Below are 27267 nucleotides of genomic sequence, written 5' to 3' on the forward strand. Positions count from 1 at the left end.
ACTACACGTAAATGTACGAATAAACAGTTTGTATTGTACCTGACGGCTCTCCCGGTGTCCTCATTAAGCTACAAAAAGCTATATCCATACAAATATTAACTATAAAGAGGTAAAGTTTGTAAGTTTGTGTGAAGGGGGTAATTTCTGGAACTATTGGACCGATTTTGAAAATTCTTTCACCAGAAGAAAGTTACATTATTACTGAGTGACATAGGCTATATTGACTACTGCTGTTGCGAAAGTAATTGTAATAAGCTACCCGTGCGAATGCGGGGCAGATCGCTCATCTTCCACACAGCTCTACGATCGCCATATTATAGTTGCTCACAATGAACTATGGCTTACCTACTGGCAGTTAAAGGAATATAGATCGAATCAAAATACTGGATTTAGATTTGGTAGATATTTAAGTATTTTATATTATTAAAATAAAATTAGACTAAATTTTCTTGCATCGTGAAATGGCGAGTCAAGTGAAGCCTAGTGTGATTTTTTCTTTCTTACGTAGTTTCATATTTTATTAATCTATAATATCCATAGTTCTAATACTACCTAATGTTATAAATGCAATAGTGTGTCTGTCTGTCTGCTTGTTACCTTTATTATGGCCGATCGGTTTAACCAATATTGATGAAATATATGATATGAATGACGTTAAAGATAACATAATATCCCAGGGACAGGCATAGGCAAATTTTTATCCCGGAAAAATAGAGTTCCCATGGAATTTTTCAAAAACCTAAATCTACACGGATGATGATACGGGCATCATATAGTTAATAATAATAATATAATCATTATTACATACCTACCTACATAAAACACTTCAGCTTTCACCCAGTAAATAATCAACGACTAATCGGGGTATTTAGGAATTTGAATTCTAATTTCAAGTCTAATATTTGTAATTTTTATTTTAACTTTTCAATCAGAAGCGCATGGTTAACAAGGTAATGTTTTATTTATTAACAGTTAAGTATTTTACAAACGAAACAATAAAAACTATTTACTAATCATTTATTTTACATAAATTCCGCTATAATACATATTTACAAACGTAAAAACGAATTGAGATTGTCACATTATAAAAAAGCTTGAGCAAGACGGCGCTGCCGTCTCATATCACTACACTACACCTCACTACACTAGCGGCTAGTCGAGACGCGGCCCGCGGCGCACGAGCCACCAGAGTGCACACAAAATCACAGCGTACATCACTAGCGCTAGCGGCCCGTCACTAGCACAGCACTAGCGGCCCGTCACCAGCGCGTCACTAGCGGCCCTTCACTAGCACAGCACTAGCGGCCCGTCACCAGCGCGTCACTAGCGGCCCGTCACTAGCACAGCACTAGCACGGCGCCGGAGAACCGATTACGGAGACTATTTAAGCGCGACTTACACATTCCGATTTGTCCGATCGACGGGAGGAAGTAGAGGTATGTAACTGTTACAGGAACGTGAAAATGAGGAAATACTATTTGTACAAGTTTGTTCAGCGATCGATTTGACAAAACGGAATTGTGTAATTCGCTTTAATTACAACTTTTATCGCTACACGAGCCAACCGCCGCAAGAATGGGAGTCGAGCCTCATAAATAAATACAGGTCAGTTTGCTTTGCGCCCATCGTGCAGTCGAATTGTAATTAATTTTATTTATCAATTATCTATCAATAGCCTACCCTCTACCCCGATTATACTAAACTGCCGCTTTCGGTTCTCTCGTGACGGGATATCGACACCCGGAGGGTCGAAACGTTCCGTTATTTCAACAAGTATAAAGCAGTTGTGTAAAAATTATCTAATAAAAATTGAGAGCGTACAAAATATTATAAATCTTCTGTTAGATAAGTGTAAAAGTATAAAAAATAAATAGTATAGTGTATCTATAAGACATTTCAGTGTAATAAATAAATATATTTTTGTATAAATTTGTAACATGAGACATATCTGTCGCTAAGAAGTTCATGAATGACGAATAATTTAATGGTATGTTAAATTACACAATAAAAAGTTCTCGTGTGAAGAATTTTGACGTCACAGAATGCATTTCTTGCGTAATTACAATTTCAATATCATTATGAATCAGACCTAATTGTTAATGATATTGAAAGTGTTGTAGCGACATGTTGGTGTGTCTCATGGAATGGGTGTCCGATATAAATAAGTTGTACGCGGCTATCCGAATGATTATCTTTCAAGCGATACGCTCGTACCGCAAGAAAGCACCCAAGTGTGTGGGTTTATGTTTTCGTGTTCAGTCAAGTAGCGGAGTATTCGCCGCGGTAACACTCTGTGGCGCGACGGTCGGACCGGGACAAGGGTCAGACGGTGGAAGCGGCTTTCGACTAACTTCAAAATGAGTTTCGAAGTTTTTTAATATTTTCTTGAGCATTGTTCCAGTAAAAATCAGCTAATCATTGATTTGAACGAATTTTTGAACTAAGCCTACTTTTGAATTGCTCTCGAAGTTTTATCAAAATCGGTTCAGTAATTTTTGCAAATAAATTAATGACAATCGAGAGCAAGACACGACTACGATGTGATTAACACCTTATCGAAATCGATTTTACAATTGTTATGAAATGAATTTATTTAAGCTAGCTTCACACGCGCCGATCCAGGTCGCGGTCCGAGTTCGCTCCGACCGAAGCCTCTCGGTATTATTCTAAGCGCACACTCTCTAGATGATGGAGGTGATCAGTCGCGCCTTGAAGTTGACTATCCTCTCGGAGGTCTGCGCGATGCGGAGGATGAGGTCCTGGATGAGGTTGGCGATGCCGCGGTTGGCGATGATGAAGAGGCGCGTGATGGGGCCGGGCACGCCCTCCGTCAGGTTGTCCCCCTTGGGGCCGCCGTTGTCCTCGCCCTCCGCCGCGCCGGCGTCACCGGACGAGGCGCCAGATGACGAACCCGCTATTAGCTGGAATGGCACAATTGAACATTTTTTAATTTCATATATCGATTGATAGGTAAGTAAAAATCTTGCAAGAAAACATTTATCTAATTATAGCGGTTGAGTATTCCAATTCAAACATCGTTACATTAATAATTAATGTATCACGCTGCTGTAATGTGAAAACGTTACAGCAGAGAAATAATTATTCATAGTAGCTAGGTTTGCACTACCACTAGGTAGTGAAAGACACTATTTTGGTACAGAAATGTATGGACAATTTAAAAATATTGTCGACTTCAATTTTTTTGTACAAGCCTAATAGGATATTGTTACCAAATTTATTTTATTTAAAGGGATTCATAAATATTTAGATGTATGATTAATCATTATCAAATTCATGTAAATTGACGAAATAATACCAATTCCTTAATTTATAAAGTTAGTAGTTAGTTTCTTAATCTACAGAAAGTGTAACAAAGAAATATATACAAGTGCATAATATTAGAAGATAAAGGTGGAGGAAAGAGTAATGGGGAAGTGGAAATGTTAGTAGAAGTCCATGACTAGTGCCTATTAGGTACATTGTAAAGCGACTCCTCTACGACGCTGGAACTACTTCTACGAAACAACTCGATGACCCTGGTTGTAAAGTCGACCAAGATACTCTACTTTCTACAGTGAGACATAATTCATAACCGTCCGAGGCGCTGTGCCCATTCAAATAGCATAATACGTGATCTATCAGAGAAGTAAAACTTAAGTTTTACTTGCCACCTTTTGTCAACTCCTGAGATTTTTCAGAAGCCACTTTTTTCCAGGCCACCAGAATCAATTCAGCATAACATTTTGGAGATATATAGACATTCAGAGACAATCAGAGCTTTTATCAGGGAAGATGATCCATTAGACGCTAATCAATTTTGCATCAGTCAATTCCATTATTATGAGTGATGGAGCAGAAAATTATCCAAATATTACTTATACAATCATCAATCATCTAATCAACGGTAAAATATCGATATTAGGTACTTAATGTGTCAAATGGATCCTGGAGACTTTTCCTGTTTAGTTTCATGATTGATTTGACGATCACGTATTATGCGTCGGTGAGGCGCAGCGCTGGCGGGCGTCTACTGGTGCGAGTGGAGCATGGCGGTACTTGGGGGTCCAGCGTGGCCGAGTGCGCGGCGCGGAGCCCCACGGACAGCGAGTCGGTGCCCGCGAACAGGCGGAAGGCGTTGCCGGCCGCGCGCGCCACCATCTCCGCCGGACGCTGCAACACAACTGCGCACTCGAGACCACTCTCCTGCCGCTCCGCTACGAGCACCTACCTTACGTCTGCCGTTTCCACTCTGTCAAACTCGCCTATCCTCTGTTTCCACACTCTCTCTTAATCTCTCCTAGCTCTTTAAAAAAGAATTGACGGGTAATGTGATCAGTGATAGCAGAGGGTATCTTTTAAAAATAAAGTGTGTGAGAGTGAAGTGAAAAGGTAACTAGTAAGAGTAAACATGCACGAAACTTCTATTACGCACACACTTAAACGCATCGGATCGAAGTTTAAATTCGCTTGGTTCACATTAGCAAATCGAAACTTATTTTCGAGTTCAAAATGAACTCGAACCGGAGTATTCGTGGGTTATGGAGCCGGAACGTGTGTAGGTGCCATAATCAAGCTAAAGTTTGGTGCAACTTATTTTCGTGCTACCTTCTGACCTTTGAGAGTTACCTTGCATAACTCCGCTTCGGTACTGACCATGTACTGACCAACCTTGCTATTTGAGTGAAATGATCCGATTTAATGACGGTGGAAGATTTGAAAGAGTGAATGATAGAAAATAAGTTGAGGCAAATATAAAGTGAATATAAAGCGTAATCGTTGAAAGAAAGAAGTAAGAAATGATGTAAAGAAGTAAGAGGGGTGTACGTAAAGTGAGAGATAACGATTGATGTGTATGTGTGTGTGTGTGTGTGTACATACTCTGACCACGTCGAATAGGAAGTTGCCGGAGCCGCCGCCCGAGGCGCCTGCGTCGCCGCCGAGGAATCTGAAATTGTTATTACAACTATATAGTAATGAGTTAGTGAGCTATATGTCTTCCTATAAGTACATTATATCATCAACTACTCGTAGCTGACGCCGCTATTTAAGATTTTAAAAATCCCGTGGGAACTATTTAACTTTCCCAGATAAAAAGTAGCTCATGTCATTTTCCGGCCTTTGTGTGTCTTTGCGGCCTGATTGAAAGACGAACTAATATGCTTTTATTAAAGACAGCTGTAATGTAAGAATTAATTGTAAAAGTTTACGCAATATATAAATACCAATAAATACTGTACCAGTGTAGCGTGCACAGGATTCGAAGCTAGGACAGCCATTACTAGGTTACCTACATTGACTGTCATGATGAAAAATGAACACAAAGCTATTTGTGCAAAAGCTGAAAACTTGGGTAAGCAGTGAGTTAATGCCTCTATGAACGGTTCGCCACTGCTAAATAGTTAGAATGTTTATAATTATGTGCCGATAGCAGCAACATACGGAGTTGTGTAACATTCGCAATTACAGCGCCTTCTATCGCAACTCGCCCGACATCGACAGCGGCAAGTCGCAAGTCGCAAGTCGCAAGTCGAGTGGCATTGGCGAACAATGCGCCGAGAGTACTGACTCGCGGCTTTTTGCGCACCTTTCCACTCGCGATTCGCACGAAATTATGGGTTCTTTTTTATTGGTTCCAAATACCTACCTACCAGTTACCACGTCTACATTGAACACGTAACGCTGTTGTAAATAACTATGTCTATTTGAGACTAATAGGTATAAATTGAATAGGAACAATCTATTTTTCTAAATTCTAATTTAATCTACTTAGCTTGGGTTTCGACACGACCGGACAAAGGCCTCGGCCTCCCCGCAGATCCGCTTAGAATGGACTGTGGGTATGTCAACTTGTTTAGCTGTAGTTCATCCGGTAAAGTTACTTAAAGGCTTTGCACATGGTCCAGCATTTTCACGCGTAGTCAACGCACGCTTTACGAAGACGCGTCGACACCGCTAGGCGCTACGAGTATAGTACAAACGACAATGCGAATACTGGTATCGCCTGTTTGCGACTACAATGACTGAAAATTAATTGCTATCGAGTTTAGATTTAGAACGATAAGTAGTGTATTCTGTGGGATTAACCGTCCAGTATCATAGATTAACAAATTGAATATAAGTTTTATCATTTAATATACGATAAATAGGTTCGAAGATTGTTAGTCAAAAATGACGCTTTGTAGTCGCAAACAGACGATATGACAGGCAAGTCGTGTTCGTGGCGTCATTTAGCTATGACTGCACGTCATGAAATGTCCCCGTGTACAAAGGGACAAACGAGACGCAGGCCGCAGGCTGGCTTAATTGCCTGCGCAAACAAGCAGATAAGATAGTTTGGTGCTTTAATAGATTAAACAGTCTTATCTAGCCACCATTTGACGCGGGTAAGCTATATAGACGATGGGAAGGACATAAACGTTGTTATCTTTGTACCGTACATTTGGATTTTCAAGTTACGAGAGTGCAAAGTATTTTTTCCGGAAAACTCTCTTGTGTGAAATGGGAGTGTAGCCTCTTATACTAGGGAAAAAGAAATTGATGACGTAGCTGCGTGCCCCTACCTCTTATTTCTGTTTTCTTCGCTGTCGTCTGCGTCGTCCAGCGTGATCTCGTCGATGGCCGCGTTGTTGGTCTGCGCGGCCGTGTCCTGGTCGTCGCTGGCGGCGCCCTGGCTGTCGCCGAACGCGACGCGCACCTCGGCCTGCTGCGACTCCGCCCCCGACAGCAGCTGGTTCTCGTCAGCCGCCGCGCTCTGGAACGTCACACCGAGTTACAGCTCTGTGCGCTGCGAGCGTGCGATGAGCTGCCGCCCTAGCGCCGACCGTTTGTTGCTGGCGGATCGAAGCCTCGCCCCAAACAACGCATTCAGCAGGTACCATGCATGCTAATGACGTCATCAGTACATGCCAGTGAGTTCTAATGATGACGTCACTCGCATTTCCCTTGCGCGTCTGTTGCGCCTTTTATTACTGCCTGCATTTTCTGGGGCGCGTGCTGTATTGTGCGACTTTTAGTTGGATGATTCAGGATGTTAGCCGATGACAAACACTGTCGGCCAGTCGACAAACTGCGATGATCGAACAGTAATGTCACGGTCGAGTGCTAGGGTCGCATGAGATGGTCATGGGTGGGTGGTGGCGAAGATGACGATGGATGGAGGCGTGCGGTCTGCGCGCGCCGCGGGCCGTCCTCTGAGGCGGTTGATGCGCGAATGTGCGACGCTCATACCGGCAAGTAGAACAGCGCACGTTTTCTCCTCTCGGGCGCTTCCGTGGTGGTCGTGCTCGGCGATGACGTCACCGCCTCGTCATCGTCATCGTCGTCGTCGTCATCGTCATCGTCGAGCTCGACGGTGCCGCTGTTGCTGCGGCCGGCGCCGTTGTTGTTCCCTAAGAACGCGCGCAGGAACACCGGGCCGAACACCTTCAGCACCTGGCTGGTGATGTCCTGTACTACCTTTTCGATCATCTAGAACATACACCGCCCTTAGCATCCCATTATTGCCGCTCTAAAGTACCCCTCGTGAGTCGTGTGCGAAGCGACTGTGCGGCTCGTGGAGTTACGTGTTAGTTTTGTAAAGCTCGCGATTCTACGGCTTCTCCTGAATACGAATAAACTTACGATGGCTAAGTGGTCGCCCACCATTTTAGCCGGGCAGCCTAGTTTATGACAATATGGTTATAAACTAGGCTGATCCATCGTTATGACGAATCAATATTGCAGTTTCAAATAGAATGGAGACCAAAAAAGCAGCTGTACAAACAAGGTTTGCACTATATTTGACACACTGTGACTTAGATTTTACGTGTATTGGGTTTAAATAAAAACTGTCATACCCCTTCCGAGTTAGCGCGCTTCCGTTGAAGGTTGCATCATCACAAACAGATCAGATCGCAGTCAAGGGCTAACTCGTCATCAGTTAATCAATAATTATTATAAATGAGGTACATATATTTTATTGGTTAACTGCTTTAGGAACTGTACTAGAGTTTATTTCATTAGAAGTCTGTACAAGACGAGCTTGCCTACTCTATGTTTGGTTGAAGCTACTAAAAAGCTTAAAAATCGGTGGGACATAAAAGCGTATTTCCTAAGGCCATGTAACATATTGAAGTGTGAGTTTTACTCTAAAAGCTAAGCGTTATGTAAAAGCTGATCTCCGGGTGTCGTGGCTGCCACCTAGTTGTAGTGGTGTAACTTGTAGCACGTACGTGTAACTTGTAGCACGTACGTGTAACTTGTAGCACGTACGTGTAACTTGTAGCACGTACGTGTAACTTGTAGCACGTACGTGTAACTTGTAGCACGTACGTGTAACTTACTGAGTTTATCCTAATGTGTTTGCACAAAAAATACAAAAATACGAGTAATAATTCATTTAAAAATAAACAAAAAATAGGATATAATATATTTGTAAGTATATCTTTTCGCAAAAGATAAACTGATATGTGGTACATTTATATTCTTATTGGGAATAAAATTAAAATAAGCATGAAATTAAAAATAACACGACAAAAATAATAATATGGCTGCGTAGACCGTGGAGTCTAACTCTTAGCGTCGTAGCGTAGACCGTGGAGTCTAACTCGTAGCGTCGTAGCGTAGACCGTGGAACGTAGACGATTTTATATAGAAAACATTAAAGGCTCCCCCACACAGCCGCGTTATTATCGGCCGATAATATCGCATGCGTTATTGCGATATCTGTTTTCAGTACATTTTGTATTAGGATGGTCATGTAGTTACACACTGCTGCGATAATACGTCCCTACTTCCATTGCGGCGTTATTATCGCAACACACACAGCGCGCCCAGGTTCAGCGTCGCCAGGGTCTCCTGCAACACCAGCTCTAGACAAGTGGTGACGTATGTAGAGATGACGCGAGCCTACCTGCGTGAGCTGCGGGAACAGTTGTCGCAAGATGCCGATGGTGCGCTTGTTGCGCTCGCTCAGCTCGGAGCCCGGCGCGCCCAGGTTCAGCGTCGCCAGGGTCTCCTGCAACACCAGCTCTAGACAAGTGGTGACGTATGTAGAGATGACGCGAGCCTACCTGCGTGAGCTGCGGGAACAGTTGTCGCAAGATGCCGATGGTGCGCTTGTTGCGCTCGCTCAGCTCGGAGCCCGGCGCGCCCAGGTTCAGCGTCGCCAGGGTCTCCTGCAACACCAGCTCTAGACAAGTGGTGACGTATGTAGAGATGACGCGAGCCTACCTGCGTGAGCTGCGGGAACAGTTGTCGCAAGATGCCGATGGTGCGCTTGTTGCGCTCGCTCAGCTCGGAGCCCGGCGCGCCCAGGTTCAGCGTCGCCAGGGTCTCCTGCAACACCAGCTCTAGACAAGTGGTGACGTATGTAGAGATGACGCGAGCCTACCTGCGTGAGCTGCGGGAACAGTTGTCGCAAGATGCCGATGGTGCGCTTGTTGCGCTCGCTCAGCTCGGAGCCCGGCGCGCCCAGGTTCAGCGTCGCCAGGGTCTCCTGCAACACCAGCTCTAGACAAGTGGTGACGTATGTAGAGATGACGCGAGCCTACCTGCGTGAGCTGCGGGAACAGTTGTCGCAAGATGCCGATGGTGCGCTTGTTGCGCTCGCTCAGCTCGGAGCCCGGCGCGCCCAGGTTCAGCGTCGCCAGGGTCTCCTGCAACACCAGCTCTAGACAAGTGGTGACGTATGTAGAGATGACGCGAGCCTACCTGCGTGAGCTGCGGGAACAGTTGTCGCAAGATGCCGATGGTGCGCTTGTTGCGCTCGCTCAGCTCGGAGCCCGGCGCGCCCAGGTTCAGCGTCGCCAGGGTCTCCTGCAACACCAGCTCTAGACAAGTGGTGACGTATGTAGAGATGACGCGAGCCTACCTGCGTGAGCTGCGGGAACAGTTGTCGCAAGATGCCGATGGTGCGCTTGTTGCGCTCGCTCAGCTCGGAGCCCGGCGCGCCCAGGTTCAGCGTCGCCAGGGTCTCCTGCAACACCAGCTCTAGACAAGTGGTGACGTATGTAGAGATGACGCGAGCCTACCTGCGTGAGCTGCGGGAACAGTTGTCGCAAGATGCCGATGGTGCGCTTGTTGCGCTCGCTCAGCTCGGAGCCCGGCGCGCCCAGGTTCAGCGTCGCCAGGGTCTCCTGCAACACCAGCTCTAGACAAGTGGTGACGTATGTAGAGATGACGCGAGCCTACCTGCGTGAGCTGCGGGAACAGTTGTCGCAAGATGCCGATGGTGCGCTTGTTGCGCTCGCTCAGCTCGGAGCCCGGCGCGCCCAGGTTCAGCGTCGCCAGGGTCTCCTGCAACACCAGCTCTAGACAAGTGGTGACGTATGTAGAGATGACGCGAGCCTACCTGCGTGAGCTGCGGGAACAGTTGTCGCAAGATGCCGATGGTGCGCTTGTTGCGCTCGCTCAGCTCGGAGCCCGGCGCGCCCAGGTTCAGCGTCGCCAGGGTCTCCTGCAACACCAGCTCTAGACAAGTGGTGACGTATGTAGAGATGACGCGAGCCTACCTGCGTGAGCTGCGGGAACAGTTGTCGCAAGATGCCGATGGTGCGCTTGTTGCGCTCGCTCAGCTCGGAGCCCGGCGCGCCCAGGTTCAGCGTCGCCAGGGTCTCCTGCAACACCAGCTCTAGACAAGTGGTGACGTATGTAGAGATGACGCGAGCCTACCTGCGTGAGCTGCGGGAACAGTTGTCGCAAGATGCCGATGGTGCGCTTGTTGCGCTCGCTCAGCTCGGAGCCCGGCGCGCCCAGGTTCAGCGTCGCCAGGGTCTCCTGCAACACCAGCTCTAGACAAGTGGTGACGTATGTAGAGATGACGCGAGCCTACCTGCGTGAGCTGCGGGAACAGTTGTCGCAAGATGCCGATGGTGCGCTTGTTGCGCTCGCTCAGCTCGGAGCCCGGCGCGCCCAGGTTCAGCGTCGCCAGGGTCTCCTGCAACACCAGCTCTAGACAAGTGGTGACGTATGTAGAGATGACGCGAGCCTACCTGCGTGAGCTGCGGGAACAGTTGTCGCAAGATGCCGATGGTGCGCTTGTTGCGCTCGCTCAGCTCGGAGCCCGGCGCGCCCAGGTTCAGCGTCGCCAGGGTCTCCTGCAACACCAGCTCTAGACAAGTGGTGACGTATGTAGAGATGACGCGAGCCTACCTGCGTGAGCTGCGGGAACAGTTGTCGCAAGATGCCGATGGTGCGCTTGTTGCGCTCGCTCAGCTCGGAGCCCGGCGCGCCCAGGTTCAGCGTCGCCAGGGTCTCCTGCAACACCAGCTCTAGACAAGTGGTGACGTATGTAGAGATGACGCGAGCCTACCTGCGTGAGCTGCGGGAACAGTTGTCGCAAGATGCCGATGGTGCGCTTGTTGCGCTCGCTCAGCTCGGAGCCCGGCGCGCCCAGGTTCAGCGTCGCCAGGGTCTCCTGCAACACCAGCTCTAGACAAGTGGTGACGTATGTAGAGATGACGCGAGCCTACCTGCGTGAGCTGCGGGAACAGTTGTCGCAAGATGCCGATGGTGCGCTTGTTGCGCTCGCTCAGCTCGGAGCCCGGCGCGCCCAGGTTCAGCGTCGCCAGGGTCTCCTGCAACACCAGCTCTAGACAAGTGGTGACGTATGTAGAGATGACGCGAGCCTACCTGCGTGAGCTGCGGGAACAGTTGTCGCAAGATGCCGATGGTGCGCTTGTTGCGCTCGCTCAGCTCGGAGCCCGGCGCGCCCAGGTTCAGCGTCGCCAGGGTCTCCTGCAACACCAGCTCTAGACAAGTGGTGACGTATGTAGAGATGACGCGAGCCTACCTGCGTGAGCTGCGGGAACAGTTGTCGCAAGATGCCGATGGTGCGCTTGTTGCGCTCGCTCAGCTCGGAGCCCGGCGCGCCCAGGTTCAGCGTCGCCAGGGTCTCCTGCAACACCAGCTCTAGACAAGTGGTGACGTATGTAGAGATGACGCGAGCCTACCTGCGTGAGCTGCGGGAACAGTTGTCGCAAGATGCCGATGGTGCGCTTGTTGCGCTCGCTCAGCTCGGAGCCCGGCGCGCCCAGGTTCAGCGTCGCCAGGGTCTCCTGCAACACCAGCTCTAGACAAGTGGTGACGTATGTAGAGATGACGCGAGCCTACCTGCGTGAGCTGCGGGAACAGTTGTCGCAAGATGCCGATGGTGCGCTTGTTGCGCTCGCTCAGCTCGGAGCCCGGCGCGCCCAGGTTCAGCGTCGCCAGGGTCTCCTGCAACACCAGCTCTAGACAAGTGGTGACGTATGTAGAGATGACGCGAGCCTACCTGCGTGAGCTGCGGGAACAGTTGTCGCAAGATGCCGATGGTGCGCTTGTTGCGCTCGCTCAGCTCGGAGCCCGGCGCGCCCAGGTTCAGCGTCGCCAGGGTCTCCTGCAACACCAGACGCAGCTGTTAGCTGTTGTGTACCTCCTGCCGCAGAGTGGGGCAATTGTTGTGATTGGTCTACGTAAGCGCGGTGACTGGTAAGTATAGGATATTACGCTATACTATTATTTAAAAAAAAAAAAAAATCAGGCAATGAAAATACAAGTTACAACCCATAACAATATACACACAATATGGAGCAGATTACATAAGATATTAGAATTGAATTGAATAACAATATAAATGTTAAAAAAAAAGAAAAAAATAAAAACGGAGCTAACAATTTAAAAATAAACTAATCTAAGTAAATGTGTTATTATCGCACCGATGCAGGTTGGACCAATGTTTTGTGAAAGGATTACTAAGATCCTCTACAATAGCACATAAGATAGCGTTGGTACTGTATGTCAGTCTTTCCCAGTAGGAAGCCGTCCTCGCTCGGAGTATGGCGAAGAAGTCAGGGACCCTTGCAGCAGCAAACATAGCTTTAGCACTGCAGAAACGCGGGTGCTTCATTAGGATGCGGAAGGCGTTGTTATATTGTACCCTAAGTGCATTATAGCTGCGCTTGGTAAACTTTGTCCACAGCTGACATGTGTACAAACATTGTACCTAGTTTTAACATTGTACATTATTGTACCTAGTTTTCAAATAAACTTGAAATGTTTTGGTACGAGAATGGACAAAAACATAATAAACGTGGAAACTACTCAGAGACAATATGTCAAGGGTCACCGCGAGCCAAACGATGATATTGCGTGCGCCTTCAAATACGCCCCCCCCCAACCCCCTCCCCCCCACCGCGCCTTACCTAGTACAGATATAATGATACCAGCAGCTGCCTGACGGAGGCTTTATTCTCTGAAGGAGTAATGTTTTACTGAAGTTGGGCTTAATATGAAACTATCTTGTCCGCAACTTCCGTGGCTGAGCGAAGCCAGGGCGAGGCATTAGTCGTACTAGAAATACTTATAATGTACATTATAAAAGGAAGGAAAAATCCTACCTAAAAACCTAGAAACTAAAAGCCTAGAACATTTTATATTATAGGTACCTAAATGAAGAATAAGATCGGATTTTTGTAATAAAAAGGATTGTTTAATTTTGGCGAGCGAAGCCGCGGGTGATCGCTAGTGAATGGATAGGAAACACGAATCTTGCAGATGCAAATGCGCCGCGCGAAATATGCAAATGTGAGCAATTAGTTGTTATATTGCTGCGTCGCGGTTGCTGGGCAACGGGGCCGTGCGAGCTGTTGCCTGTTGCCTGCTGCCTGTTGCCTGCTGCCTGCTGCCTGCTGCCTGCTGCCCGCTGCCCGCCAGTGAGAGGCGCCGTTTGGGTAATTCATTACTGAAACCTACTCATTACCAGTGTCGCTTGCCGCGCGGATCAAATACACTGCACTCGACATTAGCATTCAGCTAAGCTTTCCGGTGCGAGGTCGCCATTTCAACACTGAGGGACTGTGCCCCTGCCCATTGTTGCGTAGCGTTGCAAGACCCCCACGAGGTGGACAGACCACCACCTCGGTGGTGCAAGAACGCTAGGCGAAGACTGTATGTCAAGTTTTAATTCTCTTTTAAACTAGACTTAATATGAAAATGTAGCGCTCCTTTTACCCGGTTTCCTCACTTCTGCGTATCATCACAGAGTGGAGTGGAGGGGAGTACCGTGGTAGTGGAGTAGGTAGACTGCCTAATGCATTAAGGCTGCCTAATTATTGAACGGAATGTTTTGTGTGAATCTCGAATTGCAGTCGCAAATTGATATAATTTGTTTATATGAAATAAACATAATAAGTACAAAGCTTATTTAAAGTATAGTAATGTATTGTTTTAATTACTGTTAACTGAACATACAGTAGCTAGGCTTAGTTCGAGACGTAGTAGTAGTTTACATATCTGAACATACAGTAGCTAGGCTTAGTTCGAGACGTAGTAGTAGTTTACATATCTGAACATACAGTAGCTAGGCTTAGTTCGAGACGTAGTAGTAGTTTACATATCTGAACATACAGTAGCTAGGCTGAGTTCGAGACGTGCTTTGCAGGTTGCGAATCATTTTTAGATTTTATTTAGCTGTTTTTTGATAGTTGCTTCTAACAAAAACAAGTCAACGTTTTTGAACCGTTTTTTGACTTGTTTTGAAAAACATGTTTTCACAATTATTGTATTGAAACTAAAACTTTTAGTCGTCAAGTTTTTAAGTATTTGTCAATAGTTTTCAGAAGAAAGATCCTAGACAAACATTAATTTATACATTTTATTTTTAAGCCGTCCTGTTTAGGTGCGACAGACATTGTTCTCGTTTTAGTAATAATAATTGATAAATAATTATTTATTACTAGAGGATGCCCGCGACTTCGTCCGCGTGAATTTAGGTTTTTAAAAATCCCGTGGGAACTCTTTGATTTTCCGGGATAAAAAGTAGCCTATTGTAAGGGTGGTAAATTGGGCGGAATGGAAATATAACTATTGTATTTTCCCAGGCGAAGCCATGGGCGAAAAGGAGTGAGATTTTCCTGGAACGAAAAAATTCGTCTTCACATGTTGACTCCAGAAAAATTCTAAATCTCACCAATCGGTGTTGCCAGACGCAACCCGAGTGTGGCCGCTCTCATTTAGTTTGATCATAAAGCCAATTCATTTTTGAATATTTGCGGAACCTAAGGATATATTATAAGAACCGTTTTGTTAATGACTTAACAATAAACAAATGATATTATGGTTTTATTTAATTATTTTGTTTTATTTTTACGACAATTGACAACGAAGCAAACGCCATCTATTGTGGCTCGAATGAACTCTGAACATCGACCCACGCGTAGTTCTGCACCTTGATGCTAGGTGGCACCAACATACTTTGAACAAAATTGATTTTTATTAAAAGCGAAACGCTAGTTAGTAGTTCAAAATTTACAACGTCACAATACTTCCCCTCCTACGAAAAGGTTCAACAGGTTGAACCACGCTGCCCTCAGCGTCATCCAACAACTACTAACAATTTGCCTGAAACAAACAAAAAAAACACAGAAGTTACGCGTGAACGCACATCTACTACTAACAAGGAAAATTGTCTAACAAAATAAATATACTGAAAACAGTGTAAGGTTTTATACATTATACTTAACTACACAACCCTAACTTCTAAAAAGAATATATACAAAAAAACTTCATGGTGTCTAAGACACTTGAGTGGAAACATCTTGGCATCATTCTTCAGCTGACTGATAGAATGCGTCTAGGCCTACGGTGGTTCACTCTTTTAAACTACCATCTTAATATTTGTTACTCAACAAATACGGAAAAACTGGTTGTGAACGGGTCCATCTGATATGGCAACCGTTCTCTATCCCATTCGGAAAAATAAAACCGAATCAAAATCGGAATATGAGAAAAAAAACGAAATAACTCTCCTAGAAAATAGATCTCGGAACAGAATCGGAAAAATAACAGAAATGATCCATTATCTAGAAGGAAAACGAAAACAAAACACAAAACCCCCCCTTTTCGTTATCCCCAAAGTACGATATTTGCATTTTTACTTTCTCAACCGGTTGGTCTACCACAAGCATTCCAATCATCACATATTCATCCCTACATACATCCACTACATTCCTCCTCAACTGAACCATGGTAATGTAACTGTTAACTCAGAACATCACTACACTCATTCAAATTCCTAATTGAATATTGATAACTTAAATATTCAAACAGTTTAGACCAAACTAAGTAATGGCAAATATCTACTTCTTAATATCCTTAATATGCCAAGTGCCTATTGGGTGGTTGTCAGCTACTCTAACTAGTTCGTAAACCAAAGGTGACAAAACCTTGACAACCCTGCACTTTTCATACTTAGGTGCCAGCTTAGCTGCGAAAAAATTTGTAGCGTCGCTTTGTGGATAGGTCTTTTTCCACACTATATCCCCAACAGAATAGCTTGCAGACCTACGCCTTAAGTTGTAATGCGTTGCATACTCTGCATGAGCCTGAAACAAATTTCTCCTAACCTGACCAAATATGTCCTCCAAAGATCCAAACTTTCCTGCGTATTCCTCCCTTGGAATTCCGGCCTCGTACTCCTTATCCGTGTCCTTATAGAAGGAACCATTTAAGACCGGTTCTCTAGCGTGGACAAGGAAGAACGGGGAGAATCCAGTGGATTCATTAACCGCACTGTTTATGGCGAACTGGACCTTGTACAGGTTTTCGTCCCAGGACCTGTGGTTATCTTTCACAAAAGCGGCTACAGCAGTCATAACAACCTTATTGTACCTCTCAACAAGGTTAACTTGCGGAGTGTACAGTGGTGTGTAGTGTAATTTCGGAATATTATAACGCTTAATGAGATTACGGAATTCAGATCCTGTAAATTGGGACCCATTGTCCACAATCACAGTCTCTGGAACACTATGGTTCAAAAATACAAAATTCTCTAGCGCTTTAACAACAGCGGCACCTGTGGCACGCCGTAACGGAAACAACATTGTATATTTCGAAAAACAACACGTCACCACCAAAAGAAATGTAAATCCTGATTTAGACCTAGGCAAAGGTCCGACTAAATCAGCCGAAATGACCTGAAAAGGTCTCTCGCAGACTTTAGGCTTCCCTAGCAGACCTGGAGTGGCTGATGTCGTGTGTTTATACGCAGAGCAAGTATCACAATTCTTAACGTACTCAACCACGTCCTTATACATACCACGCCAAAAATATCTGAGGGATAATCTGCGATGAGTTTTGAACACACCAAAATGACCTGCAGTTGCATCTGCATGGTTTTGTTGCATAATTCTAAGGATGTCGTTCTTGTGGACTACCTCTTTCCAGTCGAACTCACTGAGAAGCTGGTATTTACATTTACTGTAACGATATAGTTTATCGTTCAAAATACAAAAATTCGGAAAATTTGCTGGATTGATTTTACAGCCATTAAATGTTTTGTCATACCAGTCATCTACCAAAACTTGTTGACTAGAGTTATCATTACGATCACCAACTACATCTACGTGTATGAGTCTCGACAAGGTATCCGGAACTACATTATCACAACCCTTCCTATGTTCGATAACAAAATTATACTGTGATAATCTACAACCCCATCTGGCGAGTCGTCCTGAGGGATTTTCTAAATTTAAGAACCACTTTAGGGATGCATGGTCTGTGATAATTGTGACTGGCTTGGAACCAAAATAAGCCTGAAATTTCTCCACTGCAAAAATCACAGCTAGAGCCTCGCGTTCCGTCGCGCTGTAATTCCTTTCGTTTTTATTTAGGCTCCTACTGACATACGCAATGGGATGATCGCAACCATCGGTTTCTTGCGTTAGCATACCGCCAACACCATATGCAGAAGCATCACAATGTATTTTGAATGGTTTTTCAAAATTCGGTACCGCAAGAACAGGTGCGGTTACCAACGCATTCTTCAATGTATTAAATGCTACCTCTGCCTGTTCGCTCCACTCAAATTTAGGTGCGTTCTTTCCTTTACTCGTTAGTCTATTGAGTGGTGCAGCGATGGTTGAAAAATTCCTAATAAAGCGCCTGTACCAAGAACAAGTGCCTAGGAAAATCTTTACCTCCTGTGCAGTTTTTGGGGTCGGAAAGTTCAAAACTGCGGCAACTTTTCCAGGATCTGTGCGTAAACCAAATTCATCCACTATATACCCTAAATATTTCAAAGAGTTTCTAAAAAAATTACATTTATCAAAATTTATGGATAGTTGAGCCATTTTTAGTTTATCCAGAACTCTGTTTAATAAAATTAAATGGGTTTCAAAATCAGCAGAACAAATAACAATATCATCTATATAACAAAATACTATTCCATTTTCAATATCACTACAAAAATTTTGATTAAATAACTGGTCCATTAACCTCTGCTGTCGTGCTGGTGCACCGCATAGGCCAAACGGCATGACTTTAAATTTGAATAACCCTCTACCAGGAACTGTAAAACTGGTTTTTTCCTGAGAGTCGTTAGCTAACGGAATTTGCCAGAAACTTGAACTTAAATCAATCGATGATAAAAACCTTGCCTCTTTCAAGCTATCTAGAATTTGTGGAATGTACGGTATTGAGTATGAATCCCCCTTTGTCACTGAATTAATTTCCTGCAATCTAGGCAAAATCTCCAGTCTCCATTTGCCTTTTTCACTAAAATTGCTGGGTTATTCCAAGGGCTTTCACTCGGAGTAACTACGTCCATTTCCAGCATCCTATCTAACTCTTTACTTAAAGCTTCCTTCTTTTCGGGAGAAAGTGGATATTGTTTTATTTTTATTGGCAAGGCATCACCGGTGTCAATAACATGTTCAATTAATTTTGTTCTACCCAATCCAATTTTCTCTGAAGAAATATTTAAAAATTTATTTACTACAGATTGGGCTAATTCTTTCTGTTGAGATGATAAGTTTTCAAAAGAAGTGATGGTATGAATTTGTTCATTATCAATCGCACAAATATTGTAAAATTGAGAAGGTGCCTTAATTAATTCTAAATTATCAAAAATGCCAGGGGCTAACTGAAATGTTTTCCAAAAGTCACAGCCAAAAATAACATCCGCTATTATAGAGGGTACTACAAAAAATTTTATTATGTGAGTTACGGAATTATAAGTAATCGGAATAAACATATAACCCATGCAATCAAGTTTGTCTCCATTTGCCACTGAAAATGTGGTATCAATACTGCTATGCAGTTTATAACCGAATCTCAAAAAAACCTTGTGCGCCTGGTTACCCAAAATTGACGCGCAAGCACCGGAATCTAGTAAACCTGTAATCTCAAAACCGTCAACAAAAACCTTTAAATGTGGCCTAAAGTCTCGTTTATCCACTGAATACAGAACTGTGTCAGGTAAAAGGGATGTTTTGTTGTTAATGACCAAGTTCTTTACTTGTGTCTCTGCACAGTTCTTACTAATTAGTTTTTTGAATTTTTGTCCGGAGCGGGTTTACTAATCGCCTTTTTACTACAACTTGGACATGTCTTTACTGTAAAGTTCTGACGTCCACACGAAAAACATCTAATAAATTTCGGAACTGTCCTGCAAAATTTAAAGGAATGGTTACCCTTGCCGCACTTGTAACATAGTTGTTTATTTGTTTTCGTAAAATCAGTGCCTTTACTTGTATCAACCTTAGGTGCAGGTGTGACTGAAAGTGTGTTTATCTGTTTTGTCACTTGTTTGTAAGCAAACTCTGAACTTAAAGTTGCCTTACTGTTAGTAGGCTCAGAAAATAAGGCGGAACGCTGCCTCGCAGCCTCTAGTTTGCGACACTTTTCCTTCAACATTGCGACAGACTTAATGTCAACAAGAGCTAATTGTTCTGAGTAAAAAGGGCGAATATTATGTAATAAATTTGTAACTTTTGTTCTTCGGAAAGTGGTGTTGACAACCTTGAAAACATGCCAAACATTACAGCGAAATAGATAGACACAGGTTCTTCAGAGCCTTGTGTTCTTGCTCGAATTTCACCTAGCAACCTGTAGTCATAATCTACTGCATCAAATTCCTCTAAAAATAAAGTTTTCAATTCTGACCAAGACGAAACTTGACATTTGTTGCCTCTGTACCATAACAATGCTCGGCCTGTAAAAAGATGAAATGCAGAAACAAATAATTTTCCATCTGAAACGCCATAAGATCTTTTATATTCCTCAACGCGTTCGATGAAACTGCGCGGATCACCCTGTCCGTTGAAATTTAACTTCCACTTGGCAACATTTTTATCACCAGTGCAGTCAACGGCGGTACTCTCGGAATCCAGTGATTCGTCGTGAGACGATTCATTGTCAGCATCTAATCTGGAAATCAAACTCTGCAACTTTGTATGTAATTCACTCTTCCTACTTATTAAGCTGAGTTCGGAACACTGTATTCTCAAAATTCTAAAGTACAAATGTGAAGCTAAAGCTTTAGACCTACAGAGGGCATGTCTATCTTTAGTGTCAGAACACTTTTTTAATAAATCTTCTAAGTCTTGAAGTTTTTTAGTAATAACCCCTAACTCACTTTCAGAAGAGAAATCTGTCTCTAAAATTGATTCAGAAGGAATTTCCTGAATTAATTGTTTTAACTGTTTCTTTAAACCTAGCACTGTAGGTGCTGGAGTTTCGGAACGAATGGATACCTCATAACACAATTCGTCCTTCAAAAGTGAATGAAACTGGGCAAAAGTCTGTTCCATTGTGTTAAGTCAAAACACATTTAACAAAATATCGAGCTTGTGTAACTGTCTATGTTTAGCCTTATACCAATTGGTTAAACACAAACACAAAAGAAGTTATTTAAACTATTAAATATACACAAGCAAAATACACAACAAAAACAATATTCTTAAGTCTATCCTAACCTATTTTATCAATTATGTTCCTATTCCAAAATATTGTTAATAATACAAGCACATATTATTACTATAGTAAACAAAATATAACAAAATAAAACTTCCCAAAATTGAATAAATGATTGTAAGGTGCAGTATCACCTTTATGAGTACACAGTGTGTTACAACCTTTACAATTACAAAAGTAAACAGGCAACAAAGTTGCAATGAACTCTGACTAGCATATTATCTTTCAAAAAAAAACAAAGAGATTGTGCAATGGTTTGATGACTGTTACTTTACACTTTTAACACATAACCTAAAATACAACAAAATCTGTTTCTAAATGTCACTTTAAACTACCAGCATTCACTTAAACTTAGCATGTTTTGTGTGTGAAGTAGCTTTTATCATAACCTTAACACAGCTCTAAACAAAATTTCAACAAAATAATGAAGTATCAAGTCACTGAAAAAAAAATTGTTCATAACTTCATACTTGAACTTAATGTAATCTCTGAATATAGTTTATATATTTAGTTTCACAAGTTGTAACTCTTAGTATTTATAAATGTATGTGTGTAACTAGTTAACAGCACATAGCGTTTCAAAACTTTAACCCAGGATGCAAGCTATCGCTGTACCAAGTTTCGTCAAAATCGGTTGAACGGATAGGCTGTGAAAGGCTAGCAGACAGACAGACACATTTTCGCATTTATAATATTAGTATGGAAGTATGGATGAATGTTCTTAGCTGTATTAATAACAGATTGTAACTAAACTGACGAGGTCTTAAAAAACTCTACCCTATTTTTCCTTCGAATCTTTCCAAAGGTTACGGTTTAAATTAATTCCCTTAAAGTGGCACGTGTATCGTATAGCAGTAAGACCCCTTTGAAATGTTGTGTCCATAATAAACCAAGGTCTTTTAGAGCGTCAGAAATTATGAGTTCATCAGGCCCAACGACTTTGTGCGTTGACGGTTGTGGGGTTTGCGTATTCGAGTATAAATACTTATAAAGCATTTGGTCGGATGAGACGAATACCCGTTCCTGCTCAATCCAAAGTGGCTGTTCACTTATAGAAACGGTTGAACATGGTAGGATCAAGAGACTGCTCTCACAAGACGTATCACATTAATAGAGCCAAATACAATCTTTCGGAAAGCCGAAGTTTGTATCATACATTGAATAATATTGTAAGAGTGAGTTCTTTAACCTTGAGATGAGATCACGCTGTCAAGACGTGTAGTTCCAACCACCTATCCCTTCGGGATAGGAGCTTGGAAGGATGGCATCATTTACTTGGGAAATGAAAAGTAAATGATGGTACATAGCCCCACCGCGCCATGTACGGTGAGCTTCTGCCTTCCCTTAGTATCCTATGACACTAAGTACATAAAATACCAACGAACAGTAGCCCCCCCCCCACAACTTCATCATTTGATAAACGGCGCAACGTATGCAAGCATACTTTAGAAAGAGGTGCGTGCCTCTTATGATCCCACGATGCAGCCATAGCTGATACAGCATTTTTAGAGTGGTGCTCTCCCACTACAGACCTGTTAATAGGTTTCAAGGAGAGTCAGACTCACTGCGGGAATATCCACAGGCCTTAACCCAACCTTCAATATTTATGTATTGGTATAATAATGTTGCATTTATATTGTGCGTGTATTCAGTAAACACCACAAGGTGGTTAAGCATTCCAACGAATGTCAGAGTACAAACAGTACAGCAGCATTACCTGCCCACTGTGATTGGTAGCTATTAAAGCATGCTAGAATCAACTCAGCAAAGGATTCACAAAGCCCGAGATACTAGGTTCTCCTTCATATAAGAATCACAAAGCATCAAAGGCACTGGGTCTCCTTCGCATAAGCGTCTTCCAACGCGCTCCAACGCATACCAGCAAATAATTCAAAAGTAAACACAGGATACCAGAACAAGACAAAACCAGAAATAGCCGTATGATCTGCCATCGCTAGCCAATCCTATTCTAGTTTCCAATGTAATTAAATCCTAAAGACGAGCCAGGCTCACTGCAGATTTAGTACATGGGCCTACAACTCAATTTAACATCCACTATACTTGAATGTAACCCCATTAACATACGTTCGCACTATGTGTGAACGCACGCCGATGTAATCACAAATTCAAACATAGCAAACTATTGTCAAGAATGAACAAGGCTCACCATGGCATCTACAGGCCTAATCCCTATCTAACATCTAACTGATAGTCAGACGCCAAACAGAGCCAGGCGCACTGCGATACAAACGCCGAAGCGAGAGAGACTATATCCACAGGCCTAATCCCATCTTCAGCATTTATGTACCTTGTAAGTGTTTGCAATCACCACGGAATGATAGAAGTCTTCAGAAGAATGTCAGATAGTTCACTAATAACACTGAAAGCCATCTCAAGCAAAGATTCACCAAACACATCCCGAGGGACGCGCGGTTTTCTCCGCCTAAGCAGCCAAATTGTCAGTTCAACCATAAATCGCTCTCAGACTTTAGAAAGTATCGCCCTATAATATAAGAAATGTATCCTTGTACTCAAAGTGGTCCCATTCTCAAATTAGTATTCTTTATTATAAACCTCATGTGTCGCCCCAGCACATAAGTTACAATAAGTAAATTATATTTTGTATCTCCACATCGCCGTTTGAGTAGAGCACGCTATGAGCGCCACTACGCAACGACGAGCGCGCACACTCACCGTCTCGACCGACGCGCGCGATGCCGCACGCAACGCTAGTTCAGCAATGAACGCTCCGAGCGCTATTACGCTTTAACCAGCGCGGCGCGCACACAACGCCTCGACGCGGCCCCGCGCATCGCTGTCTGCCTTCGCTCCCGATAACCCGTGCGGCGTATATCCTCGATTCCCAATGTTTGCCAACGTTATGCGTTATGAGTTAAAATTGAAACTCTTAAAAGTGAACCTTTATATTCTTATGTGAAATACTTTACTGCTGATATGTACTAACCTAATTTCGATAAATTTATAGCAAAAATTTTGTACTATTTTGCATATTAAAATTTTATAATATTTTAGTATGCCAGTTGAGTATCGTTACAAGATGTAGATGTCCGTGTGACCTACTGAAGATTGGTATTATAAAGAGCCATGGTCTTTGGTCGGCACGCGGTAAATCAATCGCTGAATCGGTGTTGAGCTTACGCAGCAAAATCCATCTCGTATAATATTTCGATTCCTCAACCGAGGATCGATCTATATTGGTCGATATTGGTTCAGAGGCTGGGAAGAACATAAGAAAAAAATCGTACGGACCTGTGCGCTGGAGGCAGGCGCGATGATCTCGATGATCTCGGGCCTGCTGTCGTCCGCCGGCTGGGGCTGCGCCGCGGGCTCGGGCTGCGCCGCGGGCGCCGCGAGCGCCGCCGCGAGGAGGGCTAGGAGGTATATCGCACTGTTCATGCTGCTGTCTGTGTTCCGTGTAAGGCCTGGAAGTGTTCTCGCGTCGATGTGTCGGTCTGGGGAACTCGCGTTGTCGTTTTGTTTATCTGTAACAACAAACAAAATGTTTATTTGTTGAGAAATAAACTACAAAATATATGAGAAAAATAAGTGAGAGAATTATCGTATTTGTTGTATATCGATGACTTTTTCGATATTCACGAGATTTACACTAAGTTTACGATCAATTTGTGAACTGACACAAGCAAGGTATGACTCGCACTTTGAGTAATTTTGAACTGTTTAAAAATCAGAGTTATGAGTATTTTTCCATTAATCAAAGTAGGTAAGGTCGTTACATTTTTCACACAATATTCATGTAGCGTTTATAATTAAAGTGACGGCTCCGATATGACTTTGAACTCGTTTTAAATGGAAAGTAAAGCCGACAACCTTCGGAACATTAAGCGAATTACTTTATTGTGCCGCTTTATTTAGTAACCTACTCGTAAATAACTACCTAGAGCTCAGTCTCACTGCCAAGTGCCACTTGCCAAACAGTAGAGGCGAGCAGGAACTTGGTGTACCTTACGTCATTGCGACTAAAGGACAATGACTAAAGGACAATGACTAAAGGACGAATTAAATTAACGTGTTATCTACAGTAAATATCAAAGATATAGAAAAAAAGGGTTTCTCTTTGACTTTGTGTAAAGGCCAGAGTAGCAACGTCATCTGAAGGAATCCGCAAGTCACGTCGAGGCACAGGCACCAGAATACATACAATACTTAAGTAGAGGTTGGGATGTTAGTTACCGATAGCAGCGGTTGCAGCGCACTGCAGCATGCAGCATGCAGCATGCAGCATGCAGCATGCAGGTGGGCAACGCAACCAATGCTCAATCAAACGCGACTTGTGTGTAGCTCGGCGCATCTCTGCTCTCAGTACATTTACTGTAAGGCCTGTACTTATTAGAGACCTATGTTTCTAAACAAACTCAGTTTGAACCATAAGCGTGTTATTACAATACATGGTTCGGATAAGTATTAGAGAGCCAGCACTTGTCAGACCTTCGTTATTTTATAAAAGCTGAAAGTTTCTTATTGAAAATATTACAATAAAACTTAAAGCTATCATTATCTAATTTGTAGATAAATCATGCCCGCGTGGAATGGCGGACCAAATGAGATGATCATTTGAATAGTTAAAGTCTCTCTGTGTATTGTCGCCAACACTGGGAGGAACGTTTGTTTGTTTGTTTGTTTGTTTGGATCACGGTGGCTTTGGGAGATAACAGGTAATAAAGGTGTGAAAAATGTTACGTCTAAGTATAAAGTCTAATTTTTATATTTTCTTCGAAATAGTATTAGAAATCATGATTTCTATAGTATCAGAGCGACTATTTTTTTAAACTGATGTGGAAGCTGTTGTGTAAGATATATAAATGAGGAATTTCACACGTTAGTCAGTGTCACGCGCGTGTGTCACATTTCCCCATCGCACGCGCTTGCCCAACGAGCCGTAATGTCGTGTCGATGGGCGAGAGCTGCAGCAAGCGGCGATGGTCTATGGAGACGACTGTTGGCACATCGATCGCGATTCAGAAAGGACAAATACGTGGTTTGTCGGCTATTCGAGATTCACTAGGGTGAATAAAATGTGGTTTTTCAGCTATAAAATAGGATTAAGGCGCTTTTAACCAGGAGGCAGGAGATCCACGGTCACGCCATAGCCTAAGCATGAAAGCAAATGAATAAATAAATCATAAATCATAAGTCATCAATAAGCTGAAGTGGCAGCGCGCAGGCTACGCCTGTCGTAGACTCGTAGGAAGGAGATCGTTAGAGTGTACTCGTATATTGCGTAGCTACCTACTAGGAAGCGTAGCTACCTACTAGGAAGCGTAGCTACCCGCTACCGGTGGTAGTCGCACACGTAGCGTGGGAGACACTAGTGCCCGACATGACATACTGAGGAAGGCCTGCCGCCTGTGTAGCTGTGGATATTTAGGGAGGTTGATAGGCCGAGAAATATACAATTTTAATTCTGATTTCGACCAGTTAAAAAAAATCAACCTGATTTCATTATTACTACCCTAAGGATATGTATGTAGGAGCTATTTTTAAAGTTAAGTTCGAGTTAATATGAAAAGCAAAAAAAACAAATTGACGTTTCAAAAATTACCTGCGCTGAAATAACGTAGGTAAGTAACTTGTTCTGTTTTCTGTTTATTTTATCGTTGTTCTGTTTCTGTTGCGCAGTTTAAGATAATTCCTACTTGCTACTGACAACGACACAAGACGTATTCCCCGACGGTATTCGTCGGTCGGCGCGTGCGCACGCCGCACAGAGCACACAGATATATACGTGATACCGCAATGACTCTACATCACTATTATTACAGGCACAATTAAAAGATTAAATAGCTAAAAACAAGGTTTTTTTTAGTAAAAAAAACTAGTGACAATAGGTATTTAATGCATCTAGCAGTCTTTGTTCGAAGTCGTTGTTACCTAACGCCCGATCGATACTACGTCATTGTTTCCCAACAACAACAATAACAAAGCAATATTATTAACAATAATTAATTGGATGCAGAGTGCATTTATTTTTTTCAATGAGGAAATGTTTATCCTCATTGTTCAGTCAGTAAGTCGATCAATATCACTACCCATACTGTAAATACGAAAGTGTGTTTGTTTGTTGGTTTGTCCTTCAATCACGCCGCAAAGGAGCAACGAATCGACGTTATTTTTTGCATGCAAATATTTACAGAGTGACATAGGCTACTTTTTAAGTTCCCATGAGATATTAAAAAACTAAATCCACGCGTACGAAGTCACGGGCATCAGTTAGTAAGAAATCTAAATACATAAAAGGAAAAGGTGACTGACTGATCTATTAAAGCACAGCTCAACCTGCTGGACGGTTCAGGCTGAAAGGCACGCAGATAGCTATTATGACGCAAACATCCGCTATGAAAGGATTTTTGAAAATTCTAACCCTAAGAAGGTAAAAATGGACGTTTGGTGTAGTCCACGCGGACGAAGTCGTGGACTTAAGCTAGTCAGTAAAGTGGTAAGTTTACCCGCTCTCTTATGTGTGGAGGGGGGAGAATAATGTCCAGTAGAGGGTGTTCCGTGTTCGGAAACATTATACAT

General features: G+C 43.3%; 1 protein-coding gene across 1 annotated transcript; it reads right to left on the minus strand.

The window, feature by feature from the left end:
- Nucleotides 1–1000: 1000 nt before the first annotated feature.
- On the minus strand, nt 1001–27267 carry LOC117992248 (uncharacterized). Its single transcript, XM_069505943.1, has 7 exons — nt 27195–27267; nt 23980–24212; nt 12091–12246; nt 7228–7467; nt 6561–6751; nt 4879–4945; nt 1001–2921 (listed from the first exon to the last, which is right to left on the minus strand). Exons 1-7 carry the CDS (start codon nt 27265–27267, stop codon nt 2682–2684), a joined length of 1200 nt encoding a protein of 399 aa, XP_069362044.1. The 3' UTR covers nt 1001–2681.

Source organism: Maniola hyperantus, chromosome 21 (genome assembly GCF_902806685.2).
Source record: "Maniola hyperantus chromosome 21, iAphHyp1.2, whole genome shotgun sequence".
NCBI classification, from domain to species: domain Eukaryota; kingdom Metazoa; phylum Arthropoda; class Insecta; order Lepidoptera; family Nymphalidae; genus Maniola; species Maniola hyperantus.